The 20,455-nt window shown below is 32.0% G+C and overlaps 2 protein-coding genes and 1 non-coding gene across 4 annotated transcripts; all 3 read left to right on the plus strand.

Annotated features, from left to right (window-relative positions):
• Nucleotides 1–2,675: 2,675 nt before the first annotated feature.
• LOC146897302 (Dormancy/auxin associated family protein) lies at nt 2,676–4,596 on the plus strand. Of its 2 annotated transcripts, none has more exons than XM_085732018.1 (3): nt 2,676–3,048; nt 3,974–4,073; nt 4,195–4,596. In XM_085732018.1, the coding sequence occupies exons 1-3, from the start codon at nt 2,808–2,810 to the stop codon at nt 4,223–4,225; spliced, it is 372 nt and encodes a 123-aa protein (XP_085588144.1). In that variant the 5' UTR covers nt 2,676–2,807; the 3' UTR covers nt 4,226–4,596. The 2 variants fall into 2 exon arrangements, with proteins under 2 accessions (XP_085588144.1, XP_085588145.1); XM_085732019.1 differs by having other exon boundaries at nt 3,974–4,054.
• A 1,324-nt stretch (nt 4,597–5,920) lies between these two features.
• On the plus strand, nt 5,921–5,993 carry TRNAA-UGC (transfer RNA alanine (anticodon UGC)). Its single transcript has one exon. It is a non-coding gene; the product is annotated as a tRNA-Ala (tRNA).
• Nucleotides 5,994–7,357: 1,364 nt separating this feature from the next.
• On the plus strand, nt 7,358–8,895 carry LOC146897304 (trihelix transcription factor ASIL2-like). The gene has a single exon (XM_085732020.1). It carries the CDS (start codon nt 7,515–7,517, stop codon nt 8,637–8,639), a length of 1,125 nt encoding a protein of 374 aa, XP_085588146.1. The 5' UTR covers nt 7,358–7,514; the 3' UTR covers nt 8,640–8,895.
• Nucleotides 8,896–20,455: the final 11,560 nt, after the last annotated feature.

Below are 20,455 nucleotides of genomic sequence, written 5' to 3' on the forward strand. Positions count from 1 at the left end.
GAGAGAAAAAAGAAGAGAGAGAGAGAGAGAGAGAGAGAGAGAGAGAGAGAGAGAGAGAGAGAGAGAGAGAGAGAGAGAGAGAGAGAGAACACAATATGAGTATCAAAGAGAGACTTGCTCAAAAGTTGTCATGAAATGGTTGTACATATAACATTTCTCTTTTGACATAGGGTCTCTCACATGTACGAATGGTGTTTCATCATAATTGTAAGGTAAAAAAGACTAAATGATAGGAGAAAAACTCTTGGGATTTAGTTGGATTAAGGATTTTGGAGCGTAAGTCTTTCGTTCAATAAATAGTTTAAGATTTTAAAAAATTGAATACAAAACATGATAAAAAATCATATAACAACCAAGAGTTTGATGCGATGATAAGATATCTCTTTCGGTTTAATCAGATGTCATGAGTTTGAATTCAGCTCTGAAAATGTCGTAATGTTAAATCTCTTGAGAAAGTTTTGTCATTCATTATGGTTGTATTCAAATCGAAAGATTAGTTTTTGTAGTTGCACGTAGAAATACCTGATTAAAAAAAAATATCATATAACATTTTATTCACATTTAGTTTATTGTTAAAAATATTCATAGCTTCCTTCATTTATTGAAGAAATTTTTTTGTTTACTCTCCCCCTTTCATCCAATACTCTTCATTCAAATTAAATTACTCTTTGATGGGAGAATACACACCCCTACAGTAGAACACATACAAAAAGCTGGAGGCAATCTCATACCAAATATGACAAGTAAGTTACATCTTAGTGTTGTTTGAGGATAGCGTGGAGGTGGGATGAGATTTTGTGAGATCTTATCCACTTGACGTGTAAATGTTGTAAACTTGTAAAAGGTTCGTTAATGATGAAAATGGGACCCCAAATGTTTCTATTTTCTTGGTACTAGACTGACCTGGTCTTCTTTTTTTACATCATTCCCATTTTTGTGGATCTGAGTTGTAGTTGCAGCTGGCTTGGCTCTTTTCTTAGGCTCACTCTTCACTCACTTAGTTACTCCCTCCGTCCCATATTACTTGACCTATTTAGAATATTTGCACTATTCATATAACATGCTTTGACTCTATTTTTCTACTAATATATAAAAACAAAATATAGCATATAAGATGTTGTTAGATTCGTCTCGATTAATATTTTCAAAATATCAAATTTTCGTAATTTTTTCTACTAGATTATTAAAGAAACTTAAGTTTAAAATTGTGCATTGGCATACGTGACGGAGTCAACTAGGTCAAGTAATATGGGACGGAGGGAGTACTTCATTATTTGATTTTTATATAAGTTCACTAGCTAGTGATTAAGCCCTGCAGTTGCAGCTTGCTCTTCTAGAAGGAAGAATTTTTATTACCTATCTAGTGTCTAAATTTTTTTGATGTCAAACATAATTTTGTTGAATGTTTTTTAAGTGTGTGTAGTTTATAGAGATAAACGCTTCCATGGTATATATTTGTTCTTTACATACGAAGCTAATAACAAACAAATATTTTTCTTTTATACTAATAACAATCAAGATATACCAATTATATTTTGTCTAATGTGCACAAGTAAATTTGTCTTACATTATGCACAAGTTTATTCTACCGTTTGATCAATATATCACATTTCAAAATATGTTGCAAGTTTTTTCCTTTATACTAATAACAACCAAGATATCTCATTTGATCCAATTGTGAGATTTATTGATTCAATGATGAAAATAAATTTGTGCATAGTGCAAGACTTATTTCACTTATGCATAATAGAATTGAAAATGCTATCTTAACCAGAAAAAATGAAACTGCATTATATTTTTTGGGATTGGAAATGCTGTTATGCAGACCATCCATTTCAAAATATGATAATACAAGTAATTCATTATTCACTAAACCAGGAAATGAACCCCTAAAAAAAAAGGGAAAAGAAACAGGACACATTCTGATCGAATATTTTATATTAATACAATATCTTTATATAATTATTACACTATTGATGTAAATATTATTTATCTTCATGTATATTTATTAGGTAGATTTTGTCAATGATCAAGGGTGTATTATAAGCTTTCATGAGCCATGATTCGTATTGATAGACTGAAGTAATTTTTTTTTTTTTTGAAGGGATAGACTGAAGTATATCATGTACATGAATTGATAAGCCACTAAATAGAAATAAATCAATATTATTCATGGCTCTAGCTCATGAAGACTCATACTGTCGTTGACCATTGCCAATTCTACCTAATAAATATACAAGTTTTAAGGAGCCTAATAAATATTTAATAATATTTACATAATAATTATATAAAGATACTCTATTAATATAAAGATATTCGATCAGAATGTGTCATGTAGAAAATCACAAAAGTCTAATTCGAACCACTACTAGATATAAGCAAAACAAAAATCTATAAATTTAGTAAGGAGCCAATATAGTCAAAGAGATAATATATAGAAAATGAATATTTTGATTTAGCAATGAGTAAAAATCAATTTGATGGCTAGAAAAATGAATATTTTGATTTAGCAATGAGTAAATCAATTTAATGGCTAGAAATGAAGATAGCCTAATTAGCCGGAGCTAAGTTTACAAGCTGTCATAATTAGCCGTCAATAGTAATACTAATAATTCAATTAACCTTATCAACTCTTCATCCTAATCCTTAAGTAACCATCACACCCCACCAAACACAAACAAACAAAAAATTAAAAAAAAAACCAAAAAAAAAAAGTAATAAAATTCTTTCAAATCGTTTCGTCCCTTCCTTCATCTTTAAACCTTTTAATTTGTGTTAATAATTTGAGTTATAATAACATCATTATTATGGGATTTCTTGAGAAACTTTGGGACGAAACGTTGGCGGGTCCCACACCTGAAACAGGTTTGGGTAAGCTTCGGAAGTACAACTCTTTTTCTGCTGCTAGCTCCGGCGTACGGTTGCCGCCGGTGAAGGATGATGTTCCTGTTGTTACTCGTAGCATTATGATTATTAGGAACACCGTTTCTGAACCTGTTTCACCTTCTTCTTCTTCTGCTGCTACCACACCTCGTACCCCTAATACACGTACGTTATTGTATTCTTCTTGTCTCTTTTTTGCATGTTTTATGTTTTTCGTTTGTACTAGGTTTGTTTGTAAGAGAAGGTATTGAATCTTTGTTTTGTCCCGTAATTTAACAACACTTAGAAAAGATACAGATGTTACTTTTTTGACAATATTATTGATGAATAAATAAAATCCAAATATCATACTCAAATTTAAATTATAATAATTACTAGTTGCTTGATATTAGGAAGCATTGTGAATAATTTCTGTGAAACAAGACAAAAAAAACCTCTAAAACCTTTGATTCTTTTTGACAAAAAAAAAAAAAAAAAACTTTGATATTTTGACAAATTTAGTTATTTTATTTGTGTTACAAAGTTTGTTACTTTCTTGGATCAAGTGTTTTCTTATTTGAATGAGGAAAAAAGTAGAGATTCTTTTTGACAAAAAAAACAAAACAAAACTTTGATATTTTGACAAATTTAGTTATTTTATTTTGTGTTACAAAGTTTGTTACTTTCTTGGATCAAGTGTTTTCTTATATGAATGAGGAAAAAAGTAGAGAGGATGGGAGAGGAATTTATATGAATCTTTCTTATTTAGCTCCATTTTATGGAGGGATGAACACATTCACTCAATACCAGTTTAAAAAAATTCAATTTCTTCAACTCATAGTCTCTCAAGCCAACAATTTCTTTAACTTTGAAGCATTATTAATTGATTTTTTTTACACTATCAACAAATCACAGTCAATCATATGTATCACTTTATAAGTAGTTATGATTCAAAACAAATGCTTTTGATGATTGACGGTATACAAAAATGTTTACTTTTAGTGTGTATATGAATTGTATAAAATTAAATTTTGTTCTCTCTTAATCTTATCAAAGCTAGATGAGTTTATGTCATTTATTAAACTCCAATGTGTTATTTTTTATTTTGCAGCGGACACGCCAGGCGGTTATTTTAAGAAATTCACAAGGAGAAAAGCATCGGGGGATCCATCGGAGAGCTCCGATTATCGAAGTCCGAATATTTCCGATTGGTTATCTATTTTCCATATTTTTGTTTTAAATTCAGCCATGAAAAAATACTCATGTGATGTGGCCTTTGAATTTTTCATGCCCATTTTTTTGTCCAACTTTTCTTAATGTTTTATATTGCAGGGTGATTATGAGTGCTTTGGATCGTTGTTGAGTGATAGAGGAAGGAAGATGTTTTGCATTGAACATCATCATTCGGCATCTAACTGCTGTTATATATATTAATATGTATATATGTATATAAGATATGTACATTACTATATGAAATAATATAAGTACGTATAACTAAATGGCTCAAATGATGGGGTCTGTCGCAGCATATTGAGCCAATGCTTCATGAGATTCTGAGGGTGTAAAGGAGTAGCAAGAAAATCATAAGCAGAGTGTTTGTAAATTGTATATATGATTTTGGTTTTTTTTTTCTTCTCATTTTCTTTTCTAAGTTTTTGGCTTTTGACTATTGTAAATATGGATCATGTACTCTGAAATCTTTGTGGAACTCAATGAAGCTTGAAGTTTATTATATTTTTGTTGTTAAACCTCTTCTTGAAAATGGCTTCTTGCTAGGAGAATGGGGGGTCTTTGTATATTGTATGAATGGTTTTCGAACCATCTTATCCGTCTTCTTTACTAGAAAGTAATTTTAGTATCTTGATGGGTCGAGTACCCCTTGTACTTCTCTTTGGTGGATCAAATATTAATTGTACTCTTCTCATTCCTTTCCATTAATATATTTTTTTTGTTGTTAAAAAAAACCTCTTTTACTTGCTGCCTGAAATTTATGCTACAATTCAATTGGTTTGTAACTTTGTATTCAAGGCTATTCCTCCATATATTTTTTCTTTCAATTTGAGTCCCAACAAATGCTCATTGTAATACAAATTTCATTGTATAAATAGGCCAAAATGTTTAGTGTGTATTACGGACTCTACTCTCAAACAGATAATCCCTAACTACATGAAAATTATGACCTTAAAAACAATGCAATATAAAATAGTAATTCTATTTGAAGAGTGTAAAGAAAATTCATTTTTTAGCAGATGTAATGTAAGCATTCTATGATTATCATTTTGTGAAATTTGTGACTGAAGCTTGCAATTGGCCTAGGTTGAAGCATTCTCCACCATCTCATTATGATTAGAAGCATCTTAAACGGTAGATATGTTCTCAGCTCTCACTTCTCCAATGGAAATAAATAGTATTAATTAGTTTTAGGAGTAACAATGACTTCATCAATGGAATGTTATTTTGAAATCGTACTTTGGATATTTTGCAGCCAATAGATGGAAATGGAACACATAGGGAAATCAACAGAGATAAGATAAAAGTACTATATGAGAAAATGTGTGAAATTATTACTATGGAGGAGCAATATATTTTAGTGTCAATTCTGATCGACTTGACATGATTTTCTTGTTGTCATTTTCAACTAGACCTTACACTCACATTAATATCCCCTGCATATGAAAAATAAATGGTGTGAACCACCTACTACTTGCCCCTCCAAGATAGTCCTTTTATTTTGATGGATCAAACATTAATGCCTGTGTCTTACAATTGTACTCTTCATTAATTTGGCTAGTTTTTATTGTTCTGATCCAAGAATTGAAGGAGAGGTTGGCCATAGGAGTTGAAAAGGTACCTGCAGAATCAGAAAAATAGTAGCTCTTAAAAGCAAGAAGTTCTAGACTATATTAAGTTAATGCTGATTTTAAATACCATGTTCCACTCGCATCATATAGCTCCAAAATAATTGATTACTACAAAGAACGTTCTTTACCAGTATATGTAACATTTCGATTTTACATATAAAGGATATATATCTAAGAGAATGAAAAGATTTCAACATGGGGATGTAGCTCACATGGTAGAGCGCTCGCTTTGCATGCGAGAGGTACGGGGTTCGATACCCCGCATCTCCATTTTCTCCTTTTTCTGTGGAACTTGTAATTATTTAATTTGGAACCGCATTTTAAGGTTGACCTCTAACATTATTTGCATCCATGTCCTTGTCTTTCATAGGTTTAGTATTTCTCACCATCCCTAAACCTTAATCCCTTTTTGGCAATGAACAACTTCCTCAATTTTGTTCAAATCATTCCTTGCTTTAAATTCAACAGCACCAATTCATGTCATTCATGGGTGTGTGTTGCCAGATTTCAATGTGTGTTCGTGTTTTCAGGCAATTTCAAAACTCAGATTTTGATTACTGCCACCAAAACCTAATCATCAGTAATAGAAGAGGTAAAAACTAATAAAACAATGTCAACATAAAATAAAAGAGGTATTTCTTTAGTAAAGTGCAAAACTACTAAATCGTACATCTATTTATATTTATATGAATTCATTTCTCTTTTAAGATTTGAAATGGAAACGTGAAAAAATCTAAAATACAAAGTCCAAACACCATACTGCTACAAACTTTGGACAAACTTACAATTCATTTTCCTATATTACCCTCCTCCATTAAAAAAATCAAATTCAATTTTAGTAAATAACAACAACTAAGATTAATTACCAATATCTTTAAAACACCATGAAATGTTTTCCACTCTACATAATCTCTCAGAATAATCAATCTATTTTTTATACAATTTAAAAACAAAAAGCATATTTTATTTTGGGGTAATATTTATTTTAGTTCCTCAATATGTAATGATTAGTCATTTTAGTCCTTCATTATATCAAAATTTCAAAATAGTCATTGATTGTGCATTCTGTTAGTCAAAATAGTTCTTGACACTAAAATAACCTCTCAATGTTCACAATAACTCTTTTCATATAGGGACTAAAATGATAATAAACATGTACTTGTAAGGACTAATATGACAATAAGTAAGTATATTGGAGGACTAATATGACAATATTAACGAAATATTTTAACATTAAGGAATATTTTGACCAACAAAATGCACAATCACGGACTACTTTGAAGTTTTGATACATTGAAAAATTATTTTGACTACTCATTACAATTTCAGGGACCAAAGAGACTATTACCCCATTTTATTTTCTTAGACCATGATAAATGAGGAGGGTAAATTCGGAATATCGCCGGAGAAAACAAACACAGATTTGATGGGTAATTCGGAAAATGAAACGTGACTAACTTAGAGATTATCGTGAAAACCAGGCCGGTGACGGAGTTTTCATCCAGACCAATCATATTCTTCCACGTAATCCCTCCTTCTATTATCTTCATCCACGTGTCGACGGTCACCGTCAACTCACCCTCTTCCGTCAAAAACGTTACCAATTTCCAAAAATTAAAATACAAAAATTTAATAAACCAAAACCAACCACGAAAAGGCGTCGGTGTAATGATTCTCGCCGGCAAAAAATTAAACAATTTAATAAATAAAAACCCTACCTTCTTTCTTTCTCTCTCTATAACTACTTTCTCTCTCTAACAATTTTCTCTCTCCTATCGGCGGTCAGTGGTTATGGATGACGACGACGAGATCCACTCGGTTAACTCGATCCACTCGAATCCATCTCCGGCGAGTGGTTCTCCATCTCCGGTGTCGTCTCCGGGAGCGATCGGTAGGATTTCGGTGACGGTTGCGGCACCGGCGGCGAACAGCTATGCATTAGCGCTTCCGATTCAGAATACGACACGTGGAAGCAACGGTGGAGGGAGGGAGGATTGTTGGAGCGAAGCAGCGACGGCGGTGTTGATTGAAGCGTGGGGAGAGAGGTATTTGGAATTGAGCAGAGGGAATTTGAAGCAGAAGCATTGGAAAGAGGTTGCGGAGATTGTTAATGGAAGAGGTGATTATTTGAAAGCTCCGAAAACTGATATTCAGTGTAAGAATCGGATTGATACGGTTAAGAAGAAGTATAAATCGGAGAAAGCTAAGATCGGTGCTGGAGGTGGCTCCGGCGGTGTTACAACCAGCACTTGGCGGTTTTATGATCGGTTAGATCAGTTAATTGGTCCAGCTGCCAAGATTAGTGGTGTTTCCGGTACCAGTCATACTGGAAACAGTCATTTGTCACAGCAGAAAGTTCCGTTAGGAATTCCTGTTGGTATTCGCTCCTCTGGAGCTAGAGGCGCGAATCAAGCTAATTCTCAGAAGAAAGATATTCAACAAGCTCAGTTGAATTATCAGAAGATTCAGCTCAGACCACGCGTTTCTGAGCTGAATTCTTCTGATAATTCATCTGAAAAAGAAGCGTTGTCACCGGTGTCAAGCGACAGTTTACCACCACCGGAGAGGAAGAGAGCGAAAGTGATGAATTCAAATTCGAAGGGGAGAGGTTGGGGAAGTGCGGTGAGGGAATTGACTCAGGCAATTGTGAAATTTGGTGAAGCTTATGAACAAGCGGAGACGTCGAAGTTGCAGCAGGTGGTGGAGATGGAGAAGCAGAGGATGAAGTTTGCTAAGGATTTGGAGTTGCAGAGAATGCAGTTTTTCATGAAAACTCAGGTAGAGATTTCACAGTTGAAACTTGGAAGAAAAAGTGTTAATGTTAATGGTAACACAAGTAATCATCAAAACAACAACAATGTAACCAGCAACAACAACAACAATAGCAACCATAACAATAACAGTGACAGTGAGTGAGTGATGTTTAGGTTTAAGGTTAGGTTCAAATTTCAATTCTGTGTGTATGTGTTTAGTTATTATGGATTAAGATTTGTGCATTAATTGTTGTAGTTAACTTAGAGGGATGTTGTTGCCAAAGAGAATAATTAAAAAAAAAATGAAGAGTATGTTGTACTAAATAATTTAATGTATCAATGTAGCTGATGTGTTATTTGTAATGTGTAACACCATTCTGAATTGTTATTATCAGTGTTAAGGATCATATCTTTGTTGATAGGCTCTAGTTAGTTTGATACAATGTAGTACATATTTAGCATATACAATCTTGTAGCATTAATTTATAGTTACTGTTATGAAAGTTTAGTGACTTTCTTAAAACTGAAAATATAATGTTAATCTTGATAAATTACTGTTATTTTTATGTAACCTAAATGCTATTTTGATGGATTGAGAGTACACTTTACCTTTTTGAATGGTCAAATTCGATTTTGAGTAACTTGATTGTAGATATAAAAGGATTGATTGAACACGAAGGAAAAAAAAAAAGATAAAGGGCTACATTGATACAAAATATTAAGATAAATTATTCCTGGCGCAATTTTGTGTTTTAAATATCGAATAATATTACATTTATGTACATTATGGCTTAAGAAGACTTAAAACATTAACGTGATGCAGAAGAATCATTCTCAGCGGGGATTGAATTAGGGCTGCTTAGAATTTTGCTGATGATTTTAAGCTGAGATTTGTACTTATGTATCCTTACAGAGGAGGGATATTGTATTTCTCATAGTGCCATCTCTTTTTTTTTTTTTTTTTGAATTGGCAAATATTATTAATCCGAAACTCTCGCAAGACGATAAGAAACGGTGACAGATAAAATTACAAGGATGCCGCTTATAGGCGTAAAATCGCCCAAGTTCCAAAACGAGAAGAACGGTGGAAGACTGAAAAACCAAAAACTACCAAGAACCACTCCAAAATGGCTTAAGCTATGACTCTGAAATCTAGTGCGGGCGGACCACCAAAATTCAGTCCCATAGCTATGCCTCAAGCATCCCAAGCAATAGCCACCAAAAACCGACCGAGGATAAGGAAAAAACACCCCAAACTGCAGCCGTACCTGCCTGAAAACAGCCGCAACAGCTGCTGGACTATCATGACAGCAGCACAGCAGCGCTGCCACAGAAAAACCAGCACCGCTGGGACGTGAAACAGGCAGAAGGCAGCAGCTCTCTTAGAGCCATCTTATAAGTATATTTTATAAGAATATGAGATAGACTCAGGAAAAAAATAAGCAATTACCGTCATTGTTTAAACTTATATACTTGCTTATTTTTTTACTTGTAAAATTATGTTGTCAGTTTAGATGAGTCACGTTCATTTTATAAGAATGAGCATTACATTCCACTGGATCACAAAGATTGATTCTGCTTTATACTTCTGTGCAGAGTAGCCTGATGTACAAGCTTAACCAAATATATGTCAGTAGGGGTAAATTTCGCATATACAATCTTGTAGCATTAATAGTTACTGTTATGAAAGTATAGTGACTTTCTTAAAACACTAGAATGTCATTAAATGTTTGAATATTTTGGATGTGGCCAATCATCATGTCATATGATATACCAGTATTTTAGTTATAATTGAGTTAAGTGAATGAATTATGCTTATATTTTTTACTTGTGCTCTCAAAGTGTACTGAATCAATCAGCACTGCTCTAATGGGATTATTGGTCTTCACTGAATAAAATAGTTAAAATGGTACATCACTAAGACTCAAAGTAAAGCATTGGATTCTGGTTGGAGTTAATTCATATGTGACCAAAAAATTGCCACATAAAATAACTGGGTCCAGTGATGATTATCATGTGCACCACACTGGTAGATTAGTGGTTACCTTTGCTGAGTGTATGTGGTTCATGGTGACTTACATAAATCTTTCAACGATGAAGGTTGTTAACCTATATTAAGGAAGAAGGATAAGTCAAATCAGAAGCAAAATGGCATGTAGAATAATATCTTCGACATCACATCAGTGAGAGATAAAAAAAAAAGGCCAATTGATGATGGAGTCGTGGAACTTATGTAGAATAATCTTTTTCCCCCTTCTTTCTTCTCGCATGTTTTATTTGAACTATAAAATCTAAAAAAAATAGAAATTTTTTGAAGGTGTTTTAACGTGATTTTGAAGACGTTTAAAGTTGTTCTGATTATAAAATCCAAAGTTCATATGCTGCGTGAAAATTTTATAGGGTGGAAAAAGAAACAACCACTAAATTATACTAATCCTTGCATACCGAGTGTCTCAGCAAGGGTTTGCTTCTTTAACCCACTGGGCTTAGCCCTTTTTAGGAATAGGACAAAGAAAATTGCTCTTTTCACTTCAAAAATTGTTCTCTAACACCTCGAAAATGGTCATAGAGGCAGTTAACTGTTATTCTCCCCCAACCGCAATTAAGTGTCATTGCGTTCTAACTTGCATCAGAGTAGCAACAACACTTCCCACACTTCTCCAAAACACAAACCCACCTCTTTCCATTTGTTGTAAGACAATAGAAAATGATAGATGATGATTTATAGTTTTATTTCATCTTTGTTTAAATCGGGCAATTATAGTACATAAACACAATTAAGGAAACCTAACATGTCATTCTCTCTAAGGATGTTGTAGTATTATGTTGTAGAATTTCATTTAATTCATAGAAGTTTATGAAAATGATGGCATTGAAGTGTATTACTACCATGTCAACTGACATGTTTCAGTTGACAGAGATGCATGATCAAGTTCAAAACGTCTTGGAGCACATTCCCTTTTGTAATCGTTCTCCTTATATGAACGAATTTGATGTGAGAATTTGCATATCTTACTAGGTAGAATAGAAAACCTGTTATCTTTATCCTTTTGAATTTTCTCAAAGAGACTACTAAATCCTTACACTAAGTAGAAAACTTCACTGCCAACATTTTCATAAGCTTTCATGAATTAAATAAAATTATACAACAACAATAAGAACATACATTAAACTTTAATCCAACAACATAATGATACAACATGGTAATACAACATCTACTACAAGAGCATAATAATACAACATAATAGATCACAAATCAGATAACCTAACTTCTTCATGTGGTTCTTCCATGCAAACCTAACTTTTTTCGAATATCTTCAAAAGATTTAATCTAGGAAGCATCCAACTCGAGCATTCCTTTAGTACTGTGTTGACCAAATATTGAGAATATGTTCCTAACGTCGTCATCGTTACTGAGCTTCATTTATGTGAAGCAGACGCTTCCATTTGAGTTGGTCAATGGATAATGATACTCAACATTTTCCATCCTCATTGTGCTTACATGGTTGAATCGACAGTTGATTTGGTCCAGTTAATCCTTCAGCTCAAACAGTGTGACATCGACTCGGATAGGATAAAGTGTGACATTGATGCTTCATTTTTCTCCTCATGGAACCGTATTGGCATATGTATATGTTTACGAGATGAAGATGGTGTATATGTGCTCGCTAAAACTATGAGTTTGTCTCATAAGCATGCAATTGAAGTCGGAGAAGCTCTTGGATCGTTTTATGCATTATAATGGTTAACAGACATGCAGTTCGACAATGTGGATTTTGTGGTAGATCGAAGATCGCATCAGATGCTTTCAACTCAATTCGTCAAGATGTAACAGAGTTTGGCCACGTTATTACAACACGTCGGAATCTTTTTTCACACAATTTACAAACTTTAGGGTGGAGTTTAATAGGCGACACACAAATGTGGTTGCGCATGTCCTTGCGAACGGGACCACATTGTCAGCTAGTCTCATAATTTATTCTGATGTTCCAAATTGTATTAACAGTATTATTATTAGGGGTGTTCAAAACCGAACCAATCCAAACTGAAACCGTAAAAAAACGCATTTGGTTCGGATGTATTTGAATCATTTTTTTACTCAACCGCATGGTTCGGTTCGCTTTGCGGTTTTAATTTTACCAACCGAACCAAACCAAATCAAACCGCAATATAAGAAAAACACTAATTAAATACATATCATTTAAACCAATACTCATAGAAATTCAATGGAAACTTTAATAAAATGAAACATTATTTTCTCCTGTTAATTTTCTTCTTTGCTTTTTCTATCAAAAATGTATTTATGTGCTACTTGAACTCTTAGAGAATTATTAAAATTTTAGTCTTTTGAATTTCTTACAAAATAGGATTACTTTTTGTCCACGTTTTAATTTGGTCTACGTAGTTGGGAACATTGTTAGATAGAAATAAAATTGTTATGTTGGATGAAATTTAAAATATTGTTGAAAGAGTAAATAGGCAATTACCCCCCTGAAATTGTAAGTTTCGTCAATTACCCCCCTGAAATTAACAAAACTTCAATTACCCCCTGAAATTGCACAACGTTAATCAATTTACCCCCTCCGTCAAATTTTTCTGTTAGTGAACATGACGTTTTGCAAATACCCCCCTGAAGTTTTGCACTTATGTGCAAAATGCCCCCCGAACTTGAAAATTTATATATTTTTTTCTTATCCTTGACTCAAAAGATATTAAAGGCAAACAATTAACAATTAACTTTAATATTTTAAACTCTACAAACTCCTAAACATTAATTCATGATCACATGCCTCATCATTCTCCTCATTGTTACATCTTCATCACTAATAACTTCTTCATTCAAATCAAAGGATATTGAGCACCTATGTGATGATCCCATTGAAGTGTCCTCAACATGTTCTTCACTATTCCCAGTATTCTCATTCTCATGTTTCTCATATCCATCCAACATATTCATTAACAACTACTTGTTAAATATTTGTTGTTTGCAAATTATGTTTTCAAGCCTGAAACAGATAGTAAAATGTACAAAAAGTTGTTAAAATGAACAAGAATTAAAAGGGAGGAGAACATGTTTGTAAGATGTCTACAACATGTACAATTACTTAGCTTTAAAACTTTTAAAATATAGGTACTGAAATGCTAGAATGGCATGGTAATAAAGGAACAATGTGTTATTATGAATTAACATTTAGGGGGTTTGTAGAGATTAAAGTATTAAAGTTAAATGTTAATTATTTATCTTTAATATCTTTTGAGTGAAGGATTACAAAAAATATATAAATTTTCAAGTTCGGGGGGCATTTTGCACATAAGTGCAAAACTTCAGGAGGGTATTTGCAAAACGTCGTGTTCACTAACAGAAAAATTTGACGGAGGGGGTAAATTGATTAACGTTGTGCAATTTCAGGGGGGTAATTGAAGTTTTGTTAATTTCAGGGGGTAATTGACGAAACTTACAATTTTAGGGGGGTAATTGTCTATTTACTCATTGTTGAAAATATGTTGTGTTTTAGCTTTTTAATTTGATTTTAACGTTGAAAGGAAAAAAAAATTATTGTCTAAAAAATCCGCAACAATTGATCCAATCCAAACCGCATTGGTTTGGTTTGGATTATATTTTAAAAGTCAACTGAACCAAACCAAACCGCATACTTATTTATCTTGCGGTTCGGATGACTTTTAACTTCAAAACCGAAACAATTCGCACCGCGAATCCGCGAACACCCCTAATTATTATAAATGAAATGTTGTAAATAAACACCTTTCCTTAAAAAAGAAAATTACATGATTCGTCTTTAGAACTTGAGTTTAAACTCGAGCTCTAATATATCAAAATTATTATAGTTTTTTATCACATGAGTGATACTTATGAAATAATCTTACCAGTTTTTTTTGTATGGCTAACCGAACAGAAAAGACATCAAATCAGATTTCTGTACGGCATGAAGGAACTGTGGAAAAAAATGGAGTCGTATGAGATTAATGACTTAAATTCGGCTAAGGTTAAGCATAATCAATTTTTAGTTGAAGGTTGTTTATTTAGTCTATAATAATTAACTAATAATTCTTTCAAAAAAAAAAAAATTAACTAATAATGAACTGTCGATACGTTTTTGCCCGAATGAATCTAGTGTCATTTTCCCTTAAAATCTAAATAATGCATTTCAATCTCTTATTTTGAATTTAGGAACCAAAGCTATGATGAAGTGCACCAAAGTGCTTCTATATTACTTGTTCATCTAACTGGGTAAAAAATTACAAATATCTTAAAATCGACTCAAGGCGAGGAGAAATATTCTTAATATGGAATTGGAAAATGGAAATCAAGCATTCTAGAAAGATGCTCCTGGTCAATACTTGATTTTTAGGTTGAACATACCTCTGATTATGTACTATCAAAAAGTACGTTAAAGATAACCACACATGAAAAAACATGTATCGTATGAGAAATTTGTTTTTTTTTAAGGTCTTGGATTAGATTAAGAATCAATTAAGAGGTATATAAGACTTAGTTTAACCATGTTCATATTATTAGGTTGAGCATCTTCCACACAAATTTAGTCATGGAATCTTATAATTGTGTGTGTCAATTTCAGTGGTGTTTGACATCCCGTCTATAGACCAAAAAATAAAATAAAATAAAATAAAATATTACAACTAAGGTATATTTGAGATTGATCTTAGCAACCTCACTCTATTATAACATCAAAATGCAATTTAGTCCATAGGACCATAACATAACGATACTCTTGAATAGATAGTTCAGTATATCTATGTGATTCTTATGCAGGGTCGTCTCTGATAATTCGAAGTCCCCGTTATAATCTTAACAAGTTTTCAGTTAAAAAGAATTGAAAAAAAAAATCTAACACCACTTATCGCAGCAGACAACTAAATTGTAGTTAAATATATGCAGCGTGTGTGGTGGTCATATTGATTTTGTTGTCTCACTTTTACTAAAAAAATGTGTACCCCTAAGGGCACATCCCAAGTATCATACCTCCATTATATACACACAAGTACTGTGTGAAATCTCCCCTATATGAGACTTATAGCATTTTTTAAGCCACACAATAGCGTACTCGTATATGTTCCAACAACACCACACTTAACGTTAAAAATAACTAAATATTTTCTTTAAGATGGTACATAAATAAAGGTGTCTTCCAACTTGTGCCATTGTATAATGAGTATGATTTATATTTTACTAGGATGACTCGTAGTCTTAAACTTTATCTCTCACATTAGGGCACATACACTATTTTCTTAGATGTATTCTTAAAATAGACCGTGCTTTAAAGACCTTGCACGTATGTCCCGATAAAACGAATGTTGTAGAGATTTTACCCCCACTTCCACATATATCAAGTACTCTTGCAGTTGGGTACTTGTTTTTACAGAGCATGAAACTCATTAATAAGTTACGTTATCAAATCCTTTTATCGTTTCTAGAATCATGTTTCTTCCGATTTATTACATTTTAAAAATTTCTCACAAAAATTTAGAATTTTTAAGCACTAAAAATTATTAATTCATATTTGATCATTCTTTGTTAAAAAAATTAAATTTCTACAAGATATATATTTATAATGTACTTTCCTAAAAAAAATATATTTATAATGTATTAAACATGACTAAAAAAAAAAGTTAGTGTTTCGAAGGTTACACATGACTTTAATTAAAATTAGACACCAGAAGTCATGAAGGAAAAGATTTTCACAAAACTGATTGAAGAATTTTAGAAGGATTAAAAATAAAACTTGAAATTTTTATAGTGACAAAAACTTATTTAAGCTTCAAAAATATTTTTTTTCTTCCCTTTACCAAAAAAATAAAATAATTTCTTCCCTTTACCAAAACTGATTGAACATAAAAAAACTTTTATAAATATTATGTTCAAATTCAACTATTCTCTTAGCACGATAAATTCTTTAAAAGATAAAAAGCGTATGTAGCATCTTTTTCAAGTTTTAGGTTTTGGATTATGGTGCTACTTCATCCAAAATTTGAATGAAGGGCCAACTAGTTGGTTCACATGTGTGGAATTTTGTTGTTCATTGAATCACATGTGTGGAATTTATGCTAGACTACATGTGTTAAAGAATTGTATGCACGTTTGGTCTTGGAGATGTCCTGGACAATAATTTACACTTGGCTTTTGATGTTCAGCAAATTACTACACGATAATTTGTAATATTTGGCGGGCTATTTCTGTTCGAAATGCTCCTTAAAAAAAAAAAAATCTGTTCGAAATGTTAGTATTTGGAAAAGATACAGTTTAGGCGGTTCGAGGGTCTTAAATTTGTTAGATAATGGTTTGTTAAAAACAATTATAAAAATATAATATTTTGTAAATATTTATCAAAACAAATCGAACAACATCTTACATGCTAACATTTGCATTTACATGTTAGTTAAAAACTATGGTCAAAGTAAGTCATGTGAATAGTGCACATTGCAAAAATGCGACATGTATTTTGAAACGGATGGAGTATTTCAATATTTTTTTTTTCTTCAAATGTGATACTTAAGACGTAAATATGAGGTGTGAATTTTAGATCTAAAATTTAATGACCAGCCTTGTTCTCAATAGCCTACACCAGGCCAAACTACGCCCATTGTTCCAGAGGATATGTGAGGTCAAACTTTAGATAATAATTATAACTTGTTACTTGAGGCAGCTTTAAAGATCAAAAGGGTCTTTGAAATTGAAATGTATTAAATGACTGATATATATAGAAGATGCGGGAAGACTCTATGCTAATAGACTAGACAGAGACACCACTCAGGCACCCAACATTACAAGCATTGATTGGTGATGGCTACTACCAAGTTGCAATAGAAAACTACCAATCCTGGCTAACACTAATTAAGCCTTGCAATAAGGAACCAACTCATGGTTCACCTCCCCCGGATAGAAGTGGAAGCTTACAAATAGTAATATACAACAGGTATTATAAATTATAATTAAGGATATGATACATGTTAAAACACTGGTGTGAAGTTAGGAGGAAATTGGAAGGTTAGAAGATTAAACATTAAGTAATAAAACTTTAAGTTAGTGTGACGTTAATTTAAAAAATAAAATGTGGGGGTCTCATATAAAATAGAACACAGTCATTAGTAGTGTTTAAATTATGGTATTTAATTTTGTAAATATTTGGTAATGATAAAAATAATTATAGGAAAACATATTAGTAGTTGTTTATATTGATTAACATAATTTTAGATTATGTTGGTTGTGATAAGATTGAGAATTCAAGTGACTTTCTTATATTTCCTTCATTCATATTCAATTAGTTTGTTTCCTCCACTTTTATGAGTTTGTTTTTTTCTTATCTTATCCACAAAAGTTGTTGAATTAATTAATGGGTATTTTTTTTATTCTATCCACTAAAGTATCTGCTGCCGCAATTTTAGCAAAATTCAGTTACAAAGTCTCTATATAAATAAAGGACTCTACTCGGTTTATAAAACACACCAAAGAGCTATATTGATTGTCGAAAACTCTTTCTCTCTTCTCTCTCTTCCTGCTCGATGCATTTCCGAGCCACTTCCCCCTTTATTTTCTGTCTCTTCGGAATTAATAATGTTATTAAGATCATAGTCCCTTTCGAGATACGATGTCTCTTCGAAATAAAGAATGATCTTAAGAACATAGTCCCCTCGATAATATATGTCCCTTTGAAATAAAAAGTGTTTTTAAGATCTTAGTCCCTTTTCAGGAATAATGTCCCTTCGGGATTAAGAATTATCATAAGAGTATAGTCCCTTCGATATTATTTTTCTTTGGAGAAGTTGGAGATTAGAATGGTGGCAGTAACACCATATTTGAGTAGTCATAGTACCATATTTGGTGAAATTAAATGTTAGAATGGTGATAACATCATATTTAAGTGGTCTCAATATCATAATAGAGTGGTCACAATACCATAATAGAATGGTTTCAGTATTAAATTTAAGTGGCCTTAATAGCCACATTCTAGGGAGTAATTATAGAATGGTTAGATATAGAGCGGTAGTTAATTGCACAATTGTTGTTGGACTTGTTTTATTCTGAAGACGACGGCGTGGTTGATAGTTTGTCTTACATAATTTTGGATAGTGCCACAAAACATCTTAAAGATAGCGAATTGATCGTAACTCAACCTAATAATAACTTCAGTGGATGAAAATTCCTTTTTAAAATAGAATTTGGATCCAAATGTATCATATGGACAATTCCAAAATCAACAATACATGAGTTGATAAATGTTGAAGATTTAATTTCAAGGTTGAGAGTGTAAATCTTGAATATTAAAATTCATTTGTCAAGATTAACGGTTGAACTAGTTGATAAATTTGAGATGACGTATAAATATTTTTTTAATTAATAATATAACAAGGGTAAAACAACAAAATATCCCAAAAATATCCTTAAATTTAACATACTCATGACAACTTTTTTTTATTCAAGTGTAAAAATATAGTTTTATTCCTTTTAAAGTGTTGCCCAAACAACGGCCAAAACACTAACCAATTCATACAAACAAATTTTAAAAAACTTTTGATATAAAGTCTTTACGAGCATACCTCAATTGATATAGACATTACAATATATAGAGATTGGTGTTCGAACTTCAAATTCACCATTTATTCACTTTAAGAGGTGAAATTCTAATAACAGAGATACTTGACCAAAAAATAAACTTTTGGAACAAATATTCATATAAAATATTTTAAAAATAAAATATTTAATATGAATATTCATGCCAGAAGTTTTGAAATTCAAAATGTCAATATACATACCGAATCTTTCGAAATTCAAAACATCTAAAAAATATCACAAACTTTGTTTTTTTTATTTTAGATTTGGTCATTTTTTAAAAGATTTTTTTTTTGAAATTAAGGGTATTTTGAGTAATTTATACAATTATATAATCTAGACAATAGAAGGCCTCAATCTGAGCCCACAAAAGTATTATATGACCCATTAAGATATTTCCCTAAGTTTATTGACATGGATATGTTGGAACTAAAATAAAATAAAGGGTTTTTCTTTTCACATCCTCCTCGCTTCTCAAGTTCCCTCCAATATTTTTAAAATACTCTCGTTCGGATTATATGAAGGAGCATTTCTGTTCGAAATGCTCCTTAAAAAAAAAAAAATCTGTTCGAAATGTTAGTATTTGGAAAAGATACAGTTTAGGCGGTTCGAGGGTCTTAAATTTGTTAGATAATGGTTTGTTAAAAACAATTATAAAAATATAATATTTTGTAAATATTTATCAAAACAAATCGAACAACATCTTACATGCTAACATTTGCATTTACATGTTAGTTAAAAACTATGGTCAAAGTAAGTCATGTGAATAGTGCACATTGCAAAAATGCGACATGTATTTTGAAACGGATGGAGTATTTCAATATTTTTTTTTTCTTCAAATGTGATACTTAAGACGTAAATATGAGGTGTGAATTTTAGATCTAAAATTTAATGACCAGCCTTGTTCTCAATAGCCTACACCAGGCCAAACTACGCCCATTGTTCCAGAGGATATGTGAGGTCAAACTTTAGATAATAATTATAAGTAGAGCGTTAGATATAGTTGTTTTGAGTTTTGAGCTACCCTAAAAAATACATTAATAAGAATATAAAGATAAATAGATAAATTTGCAAAAATAAGATTGTTGGATCAATTGTATGTGTTAATTACAATGTATGAATAAAGTGTTTATAATGTAACTATTGTATATTAGTCAAACAACATGGCCTACAACGCGTAACTCCTGTTCGAATAATGGGTGTTGTGTGATAACTCCCTTGGTAGTGGGATCATGACGCCCCATGTTTCGGCTTCGAATTTTTCACTCCAGCATGATCCAATGACAATTTCCTTTTATGTGCAGCTCCACTACAGGTGTATTTGGTAAAATTAAGCTATAAGCTAGTTGATAGATGATAAGCTAGCAGATAGCTGAAAAGCTAGCTGATAG

The sequence above is a fragment of the Medicago sativa genome, chromosome 8 (genome assembly GCF_051527215.1).
Source record: "Medicago sativa cultivar Bolivia chromosome 8, Bolivia_mono, whole genome shotgun sequence".
Taxonomy (NCBI): Eukaryota; Viridiplantae; Streptophyta; class Magnoliopsida; order Fabales; family Fabaceae; genus Medicago; species Medicago sativa.